Source organism: Terrapene carolina, unplaced genomic scaffold (assembly GCF_002925995.2).
Source record: "Terrapene carolina triunguis isolate 2854851 unplaced genomic scaffold, T_m_triunguis-2.0 Scaffold211, whole genome shotgun sequence".
In the NCBI taxonomy this organism is placed as follows: domain Eukaryota; kingdom Metazoa; phylum Chordata; order Testudines; family Emydidae; genus Terrapene; species Terrapene triunguis.
The window spans coordinates 22,732,740-22,749,054 of NW_020664562.1; the positions used below are offsets into that span (position 1 = coordinate 22,732,740).

The 16,315-nt window shown below is 45.2% G+C and overlaps 1 protein-coding gene across 2 annotated transcripts in view; it reads right to left on the reverse strand.

Moving 5' to 3' along the window:
* Positions 1 to 16,315, reverse strand: part of LOC112105203 (metal-response element-binding transcription factor 2) — a 47,082-nt gene that overhangs the window by 16,028 nt on the left and 14,739 nt on the right. For both annotated transcript variants that reach the window (XM_024197896.2, XM_024197894.2), the window contains exons 2-6: positions 13,475 to 13,673; positions 13,259 to 13,340; positions 10,876 to 10,971; positions 10,385 to 10,485; positions 9,856 to 10,004 (exon numbers count right to left, since the gene is read on the reverse strand). In XM_024197896.2, the coding sequence (XP_024053664.1) occupies positions 9,856 to 10,004; positions 10,385 to 10,485; positions 10,876 to 10,971; positions 13,259 to 13,340; positions 13,475 to 13,673 (627 nt within the window). The remainder of the gene's footprint in view (positions 1 to 9,855; positions 10,005 to 10,384; positions 10,486 to 10,875; positions 10,972 to 13,258; positions 13,341 to 13,474; positions 13,674 to 16,315) is intronic.

Consider the following 16,315-nt stretch of genomic DNA (forward strand, 5'->3'; position numbering starts at 1 on the left):
ACTGCAACTTGAGACCATTTCTCCTTGTTCTGTCATCTGCTACCACTGAGAACAGTCTAGATCCATCCTCTTTGGAACTCCCTTTCAGGTAGTTGAAAGCAGCTATCAAATCCCCCCTCATTCTTCTCTTCTGCAGACTAAACAATCCCAGTTCCCTCAGCCTTTCCTCATAAGTCATGTGCTCCAGCCCCCTCATTATTTTTGTTGCCCTCTACTGAACCCTTTCCAATTTTTCCACATCCTCCTTGTAGTGTGGGGCCCAAAACTGGACACAGTACTCCAGATGAGGCCTCACCAACGTCAAATAGAGGGGAGTGATCATGTCCCTCGATCTGCTGGCAATACCCCTTCTTATACAGCCCAACATGCCGTTAGCCTTCTTGGCAACAAGGGCACACTGTCGACTCATATCCAGCTTCTTGTCCACTGTAACCCCTAGGTCCTTCTCTGCAGAACTGCTGCCTAGCCACTTGGTCCCTAGTCTGTAGCAGTGCATGGGATTCTTCCGTCCTAAGTGCAGGACTCTACACTTGTCCTTGTTGAACCTCAGATTTTTTTTGGCCCAATCCTCTACTTTGTCTAGGTCCCTCTGTATCCTATCCCTACCCTCCAGCGTCTCTACCACTCCTCCCAGTTTAGTGTCATCTACAGAACTGCTGAGGGTGCAGTCCACGCCATCCTCCAGATCATTAAAGAAGACATTGAACAAAACTGGCCCCAGGACCGACCCTTGGGGCACTCCGCTTGATACTGGCTGCCAACTAGATATGGAGCCATTGATCACTACCCATTGAGCCTGACTATCTAGCCAGCTTTCTATTCACCTTATAGTCCATTCATCCAGCCCATTCTTCTTTAACTTGCCGGCAAGAATACTATGGGAGACCATATCAAAAGCTTTGCTAAAGTTAAGGAATAACACGTCCACTCCTTTCCCCTCTTCCACAGAGCCAGTTATCTCCTCATAGAAGGCAATTAGGCATGACTTGCCCTTGGTGAATCCATGCCGACTGTTCCTGATCACTTTCCTCTCCTCTAAGTGCTTCAGAATTGATTCCTTGAGGACCTGCTCCATGATTTTTCCAGGGACTGAGGTGAGGCTGACTGGCCTGTAGTTCCCCAGATCATCCTCCTTCCCTTTTTTAAAGATGGGCACTACATTAGCCTTTTTACAATCATCTGGTACCTCCCCTGATCACCATGAGTTTTCAAAAATAATGGCCAATGGCTCTGCAATCCCATCCGCCAACTCCTTTAGCACCCTCGGATGCAGTGCATCCAGCCCCATGGACTTGTGCTCGTCCAGCTTTTCTAAATAGTCCTGAACCACTTCTTTCTCCACAGAGGACTGGTCACTTTCTCCCCATGCTGTGCTGCCCAGTGCAGAAGTCTGGGAGCTGACCTTGTTCGTGAAGACAGAGGCAAAAAAAAAGCATTGAGTACATTAGCTTTTTCCACATACTCTGTCACAAGGTTGCCTCCCTCATTCAGTAAGGGGCCCACACTTTCCTTGACTTTCTTCTTGTTGTTAACATACCTGAAGGAAACCCTTCTTGTTACTCTTAACATCTCTTGCTAGCTGGAACTCCAAGTGTGATTTGGCCTTCCTGATTTCACTCCTGTATGCCTGAGCAATATTTTTATACTCCTCCCTGGTCATTTGTCCAATCTTCCCCATAAGGGCCCCAAGTTCTTCTACATGTCTTCCAGACATGATGGTAACGAGAAAAACAACTTTCATGGACAGGTGTAGTAGTGAGCACTTAGTCAAAGGTTTGAAAGGGTCACTTGGGAGGGATTGAAGCACTAGAGTGAGGTCTCATGGAGGAGTTGGGACTCTGGGTAAATGTTATGTATGCCCTGTAGGAATCTTCTGGTAATTGGATGTGCAAAGACTGAGACCCCATCAACTTTGTGGTGGAAGGTTGCGATCGCTGCCAGCTGAACTCGTATAGAGCTTATTCAGAGATCCGATTTTTTAATTTGGAGTAAGTAATCCAGGACTACTGGCAGGGTAGAGGTAGTGGCTTCTATTCCTTTGTTTAAACACCATATGTGCAATCTCTTCCACCTGTAGAGGTACGTCAAGTGTCTGCTGTTCTGAGGAAGTTAGACATCTCGTTGAACAGATCATCTCCTAGCTTTCGAACCACTGATGAGCCAAGCTCTCTGGTGGAGTATCTCCAGGTTCGGCCGCAAGATCTGGTCTGCATCCGGTGACAAGAGGTTCAGAAGAGGTGGGAGGACACGAGATGGGCATGAGGACCATCTGTTGTCAGTATGGATACTAGGTTTGTCTGGGCCAGACTGGGACTATCAGGATGACTTTGGTTTGGTCAGTTCTGATCTTGTGGATAACCCTGGCCAGCAACAGGGTCGGGGGAAAGGCATACAGGAGAGGCACGTCCCATCAGACGAAGAAGGTGTCGCCCCTGGATCTTGGTCCCAAGGCCTGCTCTGGAACAGAACATTGGACATTTGCTGTTGACTCAGACTTATTACGGGGAAGCCCCATTGTTGGAATATGTTCTGAATTACTGAGGTGTTTATTTCCCACTTGTGGTCGTGGGAGAACTTTCAGCTTAACATGTCCACAGTGATGTTCTGAGATCCTGGTAGATAGGTGGCTGATATGGAGATGGTGTGTTGAATACGCCAGTCTACAGCGTTATGGCCTCTGTACATAGGGAGTGTGACCTCGCTCCTCCTTGTTTATGTGGAACATGGAGGTCACATTGTCTGTCATGCTCTGCATGGCCTTGTTTTTGATCAGAGGCAGGAAATGTGCGCAAGCGGTGAACGGCTCGCAGTTCCAAAACATTTATGTGCAATGTTGATTCCGAAGACGACCATCTGCCCTGGATGGTGAGATTGTCTGAGTGGGTGCCCCACCCCAATATGGAGGCATTTGTTGTTAGCAGTTCAGGGGGAGTCTGTAAAAAAGGGACACCTACACACAAATTGTGCAAGCGGGTCCACCACTGAAGGGAGTCTGACTTTTGTTGGCATATTTAAAAGTTTTTTCAGACTGTTTGTGTGGGAGGTACACCATCCTGAGCCGCCCTTGCAGGCAGCAAATGGAGTCTGGCTTGTCAGACGACATAAGTGGTCACCGCCATGTGTCCCAGTAGTCAGAGGCAGGTCCTGACGGATGTTTGTGGACTGTTCACTGTGGTATTGATCAGGTTCATTAGGCGCTAGGGTGACAAATCTGTGAAATGGTAAAGAGGATGACAAATCTCTGAACTGGTGTTAAATGTTGACTTTTGAAAGTTTATTTGCAGGCCAAGGTTTGTGAAGAGTGACATTTTGTGTGTGGCTTCGATGGCTTCTTTCCAAGTAGGAGCCAACCGTCTAAATATGGGTACATCATGAACCCTTGTTTGCATAAGTGGGCTACTGCCACTGCCAGAACTTTGGAAAACACTCGGGGAGCTGTGGAAAGGCCAAAGGGCAGTACCAGGTATTGATATTGATCCTGCCCAAGGACAAATCAGAGGAATAGTCTATGTGCTGGATGAATAGTGATGTGAAAATAAGCATCTTGCAAGTCGAGGGCTACAAACTAGTCTCCTCGTTCCAGAGCTGGAATGATTGTTGCTAAAGTAACCATCCAGAATTGTTGTGTTATAACAAATTTGTTTAGGTTCCTGAGATCAAGAATAGGTCTCAATCCCCCAGACTTTTTCTGGGTTAAAAAATAAACTGGAATAGAACTCTTTCACTGTGTGTTGTAGCAGCACTGGTTCTACGGCACCGAGTTGTAGAAGGTGCTCTACTTCCTGTCTCAGGAGGAGCTCGTGAGAGGGGTCCCTGAGGAGAGATGGGGAGGGAGGGTCGGTAGAGGGGGATGGAGAAGAACTGGATAGAGTATCTTGTTTTGGATGACTTCCAATACCCATTTGTTGGAAGTGATGGTTTGACATATTGAGTAGAATGGTATTACACGACCTGTAAATGGATGGCTGATGGATAGTGGTGTCAGCACCGGTAATTGGGGGGGGATCTGCTAAGCCCTTGACCAAACCTTCAAATTTGATGTTTGGGATAGGTGGTTGTTGTGCGGTGGGTTGAAAAGAGTTTGTTTTACACTTGGGTGGCCTTTGTCTGCGCCACTGAGGATTGTATTGTCTCTGGGTCTACGTATAGGGAGCCTGTTTAGGACATTGCGAGGTGTAATACCAGTCCTGTTTACGTTTTGTTGCAGGTGTATATAAGCCAAGAGATCTGAGAGTGGCTCTCGAATCCTTTAGTGAGTGGAGGGATTCATCGGTTTTACCCGTGAACAGTTTTGGACCCTCGAAGGGGAGGTCCTCTACTTCGGATTTCACCTCCCTCGGAAACCACGACAGGTGAAGCCAGGAGGATGGACCTAGCTGCCATGTCAGCGGAATCCAACAATGCCTGAAGGGCCGTGCAGGCCAACAGGTGTCCTTCTGAGATGAGTGATGTAAATTGTTCTCTTTTTTTAATTCATGTATGCAGTCAAATTTAGAGAGAGTTTGGAATAATTCATGTGGCTGTATTTTGCCATTGGGCTTCATAATTAGTGATTCTAAACTGTAAAGTCACTGATGACTAGGCCTTGCAGCTAAGTAGATCCAGTCTCTTCCACTGTCATATGGGGTGGTCCTGGAATAATGTTGCTGGCCACGTTCGTTAATGGAGTCTACCACCAGAGAGTTTGGCTGGGGGTGAGAGAATAGAAGTCCAGCCCTTTCGAAGGGATGTAACATTTTTTATCTTCCCTCTTTTATGTGTAGGTGGGATTGTGGCAGGGGTCTGCCAGAAGGCTGTGGCGGACTCCATGATTGCGGCATTAATCCGCAGTGAGATCTTAGACGAGGTCGTTGTGCGGAGTATGTCCAAGAGCTTGTGCTGTGATTTAGTGACTTCCTTGAGGGGCATTTGGAGAATGTCAGCCATCCTTTTAAATAGATCTTGAAACTGTTTGAATTCATCTCCGGCAGTAGGTGGCGGAGGCATGATGGTCTCGTCAGGCGAGGGAGGAGGGTTTGTGACAGGAATAGCCTCCTGGTGCACAACCTCCTCTGTTTCTTTGAAAGACTGCACATGGGAAATGTCAAATGGTGCTGCTGATGCTGGTGAGGAGACTATGACAGGGGTGGCCAATCCTGGCTCCGGAGCCACATGCGGCTCTTCAGAAGTTAATATGCAGCTCCTTGTATAGGCATCGACTCTGGGGCTGGAGCTACAGGCGCCAACTTTCCAATGTGCCGCGGGGTGCTCACTGCTCAACCCCTGGCTCTGCCACAGGCCCTGCCCCCACTCCACCCCTTCCCACACCCTCCCGAGCCTGCCATGCCCTCGCTCCTCTCCCCCCCCCCCCAGCCTCATGCATGCCACAAACAGCTGATCGGGAGGTGTGGGGAGGGCTGCCAGTGGGTGGGAGGCACTGGGAGCGGGGGCAGCTAATGGGGGGCTGCTGATATGTTACTGTGGCTCTTTGGCAATGTACAATGGTAAATTCTGGCTCCTTCTCAGTTTCAGGTTGGCCACCCCTACTCTATGAGCTTCCCTGGGACCCCTCGGGCGTTCAGAGTAGTATTGGCTGTAGGCTGCCCATGGGTCCCAGAGGGCCATTGTGGTGATAAAAGCGCTGGTGGAGGTTCCCATGGGTAACTGTACCGCCCCTGGAAATCTGATCTGGGGTGATGCTTAGGCTGCACTTGTGGCTCAAATCTGATACTGCCTTGCAAAGGTGAGGAGTGTTGGGACGAAAAAAAACCTTCCCCTTGCTTGTCTTCCTCGGTGATAGTGAAAACAGCAAGACAGTATCAGTACCAAAGAAAAGCGACTCAGGTGCCAGGGCCACTGACAGATCCGTAGGTGCAAGAAACTGTTGTAAGTTTGGTACTGGCAGTGCCGTCTGCATTTGCAGCGGTGCCGAGAGTTGCTGCGGTACCAGAAGGTATTGTGGCGCCTGAGGAATAGGTGCCAACATCAACTGCACCGAGAGGGAGGGAGCAAGTTTTACTGCTGATGCATCCTTGCAATGTGGCAAGGAGCTAGCAGGTGGCGTCAATGCCTTAGAAACTGCAGAGGCACTGGGCACCGAGTGTTTAGTTGTTGCTGCCGGTGCCATGGTGGAATGGGCAGTCTTTTCTCTTCCTTCCTTTTTAGAGCCTGCCCGCTTAGGGTCTGTGGCTTTGACGGTACCGAAGTCCCGGCTCACCCATAGGTACTTTGCCACAGTGTGGTTGGTACCGATGCTGGAGCCCAAATCGTGGAATGCTTCCTCTTAGGTCTGGTCTACACTGGGGGTCGGTGGGGGAAAATCGATCTAAGTTACGTGACGTACTTTCTTGTGCGAGCCTCGAAGTTGTGGCAATGGGTGCACTTTTGGGGTACGTGTTTCCCCCAAGCACTAGACATATTGAGTGTCCACCTGAAAGTGGAACTGCCTCGTGGCAGGAGAGGCAACATTTAAAGCCTGGAGATCCTGGCATTTTGAAGAAAATATCCCAAGTAGGACGAAATGATAAAGGATTTTTTGTTTTTATACAGGGAAGAAAGAGAGAGAGAGAGTCTTAATAAACTACCCTAACTATTTGAGACTCACACTAATCTAGCTGTTATGTACTGCTAACACGAAGGTAAAACTAGTGAGGCACTGTCAGAGCTCCAACTCAGACCAAGAGCGGTTGAGAAGGAACTGGGGGGTGGGGGGTGAGATGGGGGCAGCAGCCGCACAGCGCTAGTTAATTACTGCTGCAGGCGCGAGACTGGGAGAGCATGTGTGGCCCAGCCAGGTACTGCTGTCGAAATTCTCTGACTAGAGGCGCAGGGGCGCGCAATCACCTAAAGTGGAGCACCCACCAGGACTCCATTCAAAGAAGAACAGCACATTACTGTGACTGACCATTAAATTTCTCCTTTCAAGGTCTCCTTCAACCACATAGCCCCACGTTGAGCTCTTCTAATGGCCCACGTGTTCAAAGTCAGCAGACAGCCACTCTACCTCTACTCCAGCAGCAACTTTTCCTCTTCGACTCACAGGTGGTATGAAGGATACAACAGACAGCTATAACCACTGGGATATTTTTCTCACTGAGATCTAATCTGGTGAGTAAACACTGCCAGTGCTCTTTCAACCTGATGAATGTGCATTCAAAACTGTCATTCTGTGCCGCTGAGTCAGTAGCTGAAACTTTCCAGGATGCTGTTGAGGTGGCCAGTGTTTGGCTTTGTAAGACAGGGGAGCAAGAGGTAGGCTGAGTCCCCCAAGATAATTATTGACATTTCAACATCACTAACAGCAATCTGCCGGTCAGGAGAAAGCATCCCTGCTTCCAGATTCATGAACAGCCGTGTTCTTAAAATGCAACCCTCCCCAATCAATCCACGCAAATGACAGTGAAGCATCCCTGATGATCTACCAATGCTTTCGTAACCACAGAAAAGTAGCCCCTTCTGTTGACGTACTCTGTGTGGGGCCAAAATAGGGATGTGTGCGCCATCTACCACCCCACTGCAGTTCGGGAACCCATAGCTACAAATATCCACAATATCCTACATATTGCAGAGCATCACAGTTCTGCTAACAGGAGATGATAAATAGCCCTACATATTTGCATGACAATAGCCCCCACTGTGGATTTTCCAACTTCAGAATGATTTCCCACTGACCAGCAGCAATACAATGCTGTAAGCTTCCATGGTGCTATCACTACTCACTTCTCAACTGCCAGTACAGCTCTCATTCTTATGTCTATGCTCTGGAGCAAATTCGGCTAACAGATCCAGGAACGTGGCCTTTCACATCCTGTAGTGCTGCAGCTACAGCTTGTCCCATACCTGCAGTACGATGTGATCCAATCAGTGCTTGTTTCTCAGGCCCAGAACAGCCCTGTCTGCAGCTGTCCATGACCATCACCAAGCTCCAATTGTTTTTCGCTATGTCCCTTAACAATGTGTCTTGAAACAAATCATCATGATTCCCCATTGTTGCAGTATCTCCTGCAGCTCTGCAAATACCAGAGGATCATTCATTCTCTATTTGCAATGTTCATGACAACAGCGCAGAGCTGTCCAGGTTTCATGCTTTTGGCAGAAATGGCAGACAGCAACAAGTGCTGCGAGAGTTTGTGGAATTTTTAAGAAGGAGCAAAAGATCACGGGATAAGGATGGCATGAAGAGGATGGAAAAAGTTGCATGATGGGAACTTGACTCCTTACTCCCAGTCACCCCTGCATGCCCCACAACTTGTGCATGCCCCACAACGCATTGCGAAAATTCCCTACAAGGCACTTTCCCTGGAAGGTGGTATGTGGCACACTGGGATACCTATCAATGGTACACTGCACTTTGTGTCACCACAAGCACTCCCGGTGAGTACATGCAGCAGCGATGCAAGCAGCCAAGCATGCAGGAGCACTATACTAACTGCACCAGTTTCATGCTACTGCACCTTGCATTAACCAGTTTGTAGTGTAGACATGGCCTGAGACGTGTGAATTGCCCCATTCATAACAAGCCCAATCCACTCATCCAAGGAGATACCACAGCTGCTGGGGCAGGTACAGGAAGGCACTCAGCTTCACCCTCTCCCCTCAGGGTGGCGAGAGAGGACCACCTCCTGCTCAAGGGAGAAGAGGGCCTCCTAATGCTGCTCTGGGACAAAAAGGAGTCCTCTTGCCACAACCATTCCAAATGAGGGCTAGGCATGGTAAGGAGGCAGAGTCATAGGATGCCCCATGTTATGGCGTACTATTACCCCAGATTGCGTTAATTTGGCCTTCACATGAAGTCACAGTTCTGCAAACCCTTATTCAGCGGGGTACTCCTGTTATTCACATGAGTAGTCTTAGGGCTGGTCTACACTAATGCTGTAAGTCTTTGACATAACTTAGGTCTCCTTACAGTGGTGTCTACACCGTATTACGTCAATGGCAGATGCTCTCCCATCGACTAGTGCGTCTTCACCGGACCTGCTAAATCAACACCACTGCATCAATTGCAGCAGTGTCAATTTAGCTAGTAGCGTAGATGTGGCCCTACGCGAACGTCAAAAGAATACGCCCAGGAATAAGGGTTTGCTGAAACAAGAACCAAATGGCTAAATCAAGAGGCTGTTACCTCAGTGTAATAGCCTCTAGACATCCTCTGAGAAAAGTCAGCATTTGCAGCTTCAAACCTAATTTCTGAAAGCTACAAATCAAGTAATTTCTTCAACAGAATCTCATTTTAGGCACATCATTCACTACTCCTCCAGAGAACTTAAATATGTACATTTGCCTTAAAGTCAACTGTGCCAATATCAAAATTCAACTCCACCATTTTCTTCCTCAGTATCACAGTTCCATTATTACCACTGCCTATAACTGCAATGCCACCAACTACTCTATCTTTGACCTCAAATATAGACCAGAAGTAATGCCATGAAAGCAGTGATTTTTGTAGAAGGCGTTCACAGCTACAACTCTCATTGGTGGCATGATAAAACCTGAACAGATAGCTAGATACACGTGAAGACCTGATGCAACAATATAATGCATCAATTTGTATTATTGTACCTAGGAACTCTAGTCACGGACCGGGACCACATTGTGCCAGGCGCTAGAACAAAAAGATATATTCCTTGGGGCAAGGACTATGCTTACCACAAGATACATTAAAGAAAACATGTTTATTTCAAAGCTCAATGCTTTATTAACTGCGCCTCAGCCCCACCATCGTGTACACTGAGTACTGAAGAAAAATAGTTAGGCCCTGATCCTGCAAACATTTAAGTAAAGTTAACCACAAGCCTAAGTGCTTTCAGAATAAGGGCCAAAGTTTGTAGAGCTGCATGAAGGAGAAAAAGCTTCTGATGGGAATTTATATTTACTTACTCTCCAGGGCCTCCACAGTAGCAGTAACATTGCTGAATATTGGTTTTATGGCCTGCATCCCATTCAAGGTCTGCTACGTTGTACGGTAATGTTTGCTTCATGACTTGTAGCGCTTTGGCATTTGGTCCTTTCTTCAGCGCACCACCCCTCTGGAACAAAACAGATCCATGTTTTTTATAAAAACCAATAAGTGTAGTTATGCAAATTACAAAATCTTTCAACACAAAGGCGTATCTAGTTATAAAAATACTTTAAGAATTTTACCTGCAATTTTGATATACCAGCCGTTTTATTAAAAATAGCCTTTGAAAAAATATAATCAAATTTCATAGCTTCCAATTTATTCACAAGAATTTCCCATCCAGATCAAAGCCAGGAACTGTGGGAAATCTCTCACAGCACTAGTTTTTATTTGTCATTTTCAACCTCACACTTAAAAGTTTACATTAACCACCATACAAATACTATGGAGGAGTAGATGTACAAGTTAGGTCAGCCTGATAGAGAAAAATTTGTTTCCATAACACACCTTTGTTGTTGTTGCAAAAACACACTGTCGACAGAGCCATTTATCATCTGAATCAATCACGCTGGAATCAATATTTGGTGTGTGACACAGCTGATGATAACCTGAATTCAAAATACAGATTTTACTCTTATAAAGAAACCCATTAAAGACTTTACCCATATTTACAGGAACTAAAAAGTTTTAGAAAGAAAAAAAGTTGTTTAAAACAAAGTAAAATATCCTTCATTTAAGTAAAAAGATTGTGATCAGGTAATAAGATCAATAGTGTTCCAAATGCTCTTTTTAAAGTTCTTGTGGTAAAAACTATATTCACAAAACAGACCTTGTAAGTCAGTTTACAATAAACAAGAACTGTGAAAGATTACAAAACTCAAGCCAAAAAGCAGTCAAGCATTCACCCCTGTTCTGGCTTTTTTTGCCTTTCCATTGGCCACAGCTGAGAATAAACCAAAAGGTCTTAAATGAAACAAACGTCAAGAAACAGAAGTTACCTTGGCCACATTTATCACATATAACCATTTCATTAGGTGCTTCGGAATACTCTTCCTGACATATCGTACAGACCATTTCCCCACTTTCAGTGGCTCCTGAAAATAGACAAAAGTGTAACTCATTTTATACATTTATTTTGAATTTTCCCAGTTAAATCTCTTTTTAACTAAAATCTTTAGTTGGGAAGATCATTAATTACTTTTCTTTTTGTAGTCTGAGTCACGTGTGTGTGGATTGCAGGGAGCAGATTCATGCTATACTGAGTAATCCACAAAATAGTTAAGATACTCATCACCCGTTTGGTTTTGGGACACAGACCAGATCTCACCAGCACTGTTAGCAACAACACATTGCAAAGCATGACCATTATCCCCATTCCATTATAACAAAAACCTACAGGAGGGGATAGAAGCACTGAGGAAGCACATAGCAACTGTGTGGCGTAGTGAAAAGACTACTGGGACTATTCCTAGCTGGATGACCTTGGGCAAGGCATTTCACCACTCTGTGTCTCAGTTTCCCTTCTGAAAAATCGGGATAATGATGACAAGCACTATACAAGTTAGGTCTTTTGATTATTATCTAGCCTCAACAGCATATCAACTACAAACCCAGATAAGAAATACAACTGTCTAAATGGTCGCTAACCTCTAACAACAAACATTTTTCTGTTTAAAAAACGAGGAAGTTAAATGGCAAAAAGACTTCATTAATGTGGACATAAGTATGTCCAGTGATAACTTGTGCCCTTCTAGAATGCTGAGGTCAGCAAAACTCAAACTTCTGAAAACCAGAAAACACATAGTTAAGGTAAACAGCCTCACTTCCTTAAATCTGCCTTCTGAGCAATGCCCCAATATACACACAAGCCCACTCTGGGGCTTTTCACTATAATGGACAGGTGCTACCTACACTTGTCCTATGCTCAAACACTGAGCCTAATTACTGCCCCAACATACTTCTTACCCATTTACAAGTGTAGTGACTTGACTGCAAATGTGAAGGAGTTGTAAAATTTAAGATACCATCTAAACCTATACTTTCCCCTTTCATTAGATCCACAGAGTGTGCTCTCATATTCTACCTCAGTATTCATAATACCCATAGCAACAAGACCCCAGAGCCCCGCTACTGACAACCTCCATAATTCTGTATTGAAGCAATGCAAACTGGAACCTCAAGGTATATATGCACCTCTTTTCTTTGATAATACTGCACCCAACAAAGTGAATGCACCTGGAGTGTATGCAGCTAATTCTTAGTGGTTATTGCCAGCTCCAGGGGGGTACAATTAAGGTTGTATGAGTGCTTATCTTGACTATTTCCTGGGTTCTTAGAAGTTTGAGTTTTGCTAAACCTGACATTCTGGAGGGGCATGAGCTATAACCAGCAACCTTAACTCTGCATTAACAATTATTTTGCTATTTAATATAGGTGCAGAATCAAAAAGATGCATCTGCAAAATTCTGATAGGCAACTGTGAGCTTTGTTTTGTATGCAGAAACACATTATGTTCAGTAATTTATTGTATCTTTACATACAGATTTTTTTATGTGCAATTTATGTTCATAGCTTTTGAAAGATTTGCCCATAGTGCTTTGCATTTTCTTAACAGTAAATACACTGTTAAATAATCCTTAAAAATCCTGTGAGAGGGGAAGTCACTATTTATATAAAACCATGTACATAAGTGTGCAGCATTAGTTTAGCCCCATGTCTATTTGGCTAGACCATACTAGCACAAGTTTAGCTGCTGCTGCAGATGAAGCCCCATAGGCACTCCACACAAACAAGAATGTGACTTTTTAAAATGGAGATTTTGTTTTTCTTAAAATTTGATACAAGTATAAGGACATTTCACATTAAGATGGCAGGAAAAATGTTTGGCCTAACAAATAGGTAGCAGTAATGACCAGGTCCATTTACCATTATTTACATTTGGCCAGGAAGATGTGACTGTTCCTCTCTGACGCAGACCTTGCAACTGTCATCCATACCTTTGTCACCAAGATTACACAACAGCAATGCACTCTAAACAATACCTTAAAACCATCTGAAAACTGAAGATGGTTGCAAAATCCAGTGGTGCACTATATCACTGCAAGCATATTAAATCAGCACTTCGCAATCTGCAGCAGCTGCCTGTGGGTTTCTGGTGAAGTTTAATGTGTTGTTCCTGACCTATATGATTTAGGATTTACCAATCTGCAAGACTGCCTGCCTCCCTCCCCACGCGATGGTTTATTGATGTTGGGTCTTTAAACTGTACTGCATTTAAGATGTGTTTTTAACTCATTTCAAGAGACTACCAAGGACACTGTACTTTAGCATTTAAATTATTCTAAATAAATAAAATATTGATAATTTAATTGAAGTTCTTGCCTGTTTGTATATCCTTCCAGAGAACCCAGGATTTGGAACTGTCTTCAAATATAACGAAGCAGCTCTGTTTCAATTTGTTTATCTGAAAAATAAAGATACGATTACGATTTTGTGAATATGTAGAAACGTTAAAAATAAGGAAGAGCTTTATTTAACATTGTAGTCAAGCTTAACATATGATGCTACAGGACTTCCTGCATGTTAAAAATTAGTTACCTTTTTGATAGTTCCAAGATAAAACAAGCCATCTGACCACCTCGCTAGGACATCCTGACCTTCTTCAAATTTACACACTGGCTTTTTGGCTTTCTGTCCATCCCGTAAGGACAGCTTGGCCAAGGATGTTGGTGTCTTTTGGTTTCGAGGTAAAGGAGACCGCTTTTGGACCAGTGAATTACCCACCCCTGTAGAGTCTCTAAAAGAAAAAGAAAAAACTAGATTAGGATAATGTATTAAACTTGTCACTTGTACTTCAGTCTGCCTTAATAGCACTTACAAAGAAAAGCCTCTCTGCTAATCCCCAGAACTGTGTAATAAGTCAATAACTAAAACACATTGCCATTAAAATTCAAAAAGCATCAAAACCAATCAAGGGAATCCAATACTTAACAGGGAAAGGGAGGAAGGAGGAGAGACTGGTTCAATGTGAGGCCATAAAAACAACTTTGTACGGTGACCTATATAATCATTGTTATTATTCTATAGTGATAGAAATTACTTGTTTAAGGGCAATATGGATCTAGATAAGAAAATTGTAATTTTAGTAGCTCAAAAGTTACAACTCAGTTCTTAGAACAAACTGTCCCTTCTTCCAGGACAAGCTGCTCATCTACCTGTATTTAGATCCCCTGGATGCTCTGGCTGACCCAGTACATCTAACTTCAGCCTGAAAATGAAAACGCCTCCCATCTCATTTTTCGAGTACACTGAAAGGCAGAAGAAACATTCTGCATGCCCAGACCATCACTTTGCTACATTTCTCTTTCCGACTCCACTCAGACAGTTGAGTTACAAACTATACAAGAGAATGCATGTGGCAGATTGTCCCCAAAGTACACTATCGAGCCAGGGAAGCAGCTCCAGGGGGTGGAAGGACAGAGACAGGTGCAAGGGAGCCGAGGCTGAGGCCACAGTCAGGGGCGGGAATGGAGATGAGGCCGCAGGGCTGGCAGCCGGGACCCCAGGCACAGGGCCAGGGGCGGAGCTGAGTGGTGTCTCCCCCCCCCCCCCCCCCCGGGGCCTGCCCAAGCCCCAGCCCCAACCCCCCCGAACATTCCTTGGCACGCCCCACAATTTGGGGACCTCAGTACTGTGTAATGCAACTATAATTTGGTGGCATTTATGAGGAAACTGAGGTGGGAAGCAAGTTTTCATTTTCCACATAAATTTGGATAATTTATATACCCAAAATTTAAATAAAGTGCAGCACTTAGTACAGCAGCCACAAATGAAGTTCCATTCATTTAAATCAGGGTTTCAGTTTTCCTAGCACATTTTTTTTTCCTCTTAATTTGTCTAAAAAGACAGTAGTCAAACAAAACTTTAAAATAGCTTAGGGCAGGTCTACACTACAAACTTGCATTGGCACAGCTACATCTCTTCTCGGCTTAACTCCACCTCTGTGAGAAGTGATAGCTATGACCATGGGAGAAGCTCTTCTGATGACAAAGCACAATCTACATAGGGAATTAAAGTTGGTACACTACCGGGCTAAGTCAATCTAAATTTCTCCATCCCATCATTCCATGGGCTTCCTAGTACATTTTGCACTGCTTTTCAACAGACCCTGTAAACTGCGCACCCACAGTTCTCTGTCAGGAAGCATGGATCCTGCACAGCTCTCCAGTACTGCAAGGAGCCTTATGAACAGAATGCACCTGATCCTGCAGTGTTTCATGAGCTGCAAACTGATGACACTGTGGTGTCTGCCCTGTTGTGTGCCATGGACAGAAACAATTCAAGATTGCTGTTGGCATTCACAGAGCAGCCGACGGTTCTGGGTGTGAGAAACAAGTACTGAGTGGTGGGACTGCATTGTTATGTGGGTATGGAATGATGAGCAGCGGCTGCAGAACTTTCGGATGTGCAAAGCCACCTTCCCGGAACTGTGTGTGGATGCCCTCCAGTGCAATGACACGAAAATGAGAACTGCTTTAACAATGGAGAAGCCAGTGGTGATCGCAGTGTGGAAGCTGGCAATGCCAGACTGCTACCCAATAGTCACAAACTAGTTTGGAGTGGAAAAGTCCACTTTGGGGGTTGCAGTGATGCAGGCATGCAGGGCCATTAATCATCTACTACTATGAAGGACTGTGACTCTAGGCAACAGGTGTGAAATAGTGGCAATGGGATTCCTTAACTGTGGTGGGGCAATAAATGGCGCGTATATCCCCATTTTGGCCCCAGCCCACCTTGTGACACAGTACATCAACAAAAAGTACTATTTTTCTATGGCATTGCAAGCGCTGGTGGATCACCAAGATCATTTCACTGACATCAACACGGGCTGATCAAGGTGTATGACACACGCATCTTGAGGAACGCTGGCCTGTATAGGAAGCTGCAAGCAGGGACTTTCTTTCCAGACCAGGGGGAATGTGGAAATGCCAGCTGTGATCCTGGGAGTCTTACATCAGCAACCCTGACTGCAGCAAGGAGCACTTCAACAACAGGCTCAGCAGGCACAGGGCTTAATGGGGCACTGGCAGTGCCTCTTTGGCAGGTTGGACCTCAGTAAGGAAAATATTTCCATGGTCATAGCAGCCTGCTGTGTTCTGCATAACATTTGTGAAGCTAAAAGGGGAGAAGGTTCCACAACGTGGAGCGCTGAGGTGGACCGGCTGGCTGCTGCTTTTGAGCAGCCAGATACCAGAGCTTTAAATGGGGCTCAAAGGGGAGCTATTCGAATCAGGGAAGCTTTAAAAGAGCATTTTGACAATAAGCCGCTGTAATGTATTGAGCCAGGCATTGTTTTCTTGCATCATAGTATGAACCTTGTAATGATTTGTGTGTGCGCAGTAATTTAAACAATGCAAATGCACCTATTGGCACTGTCTG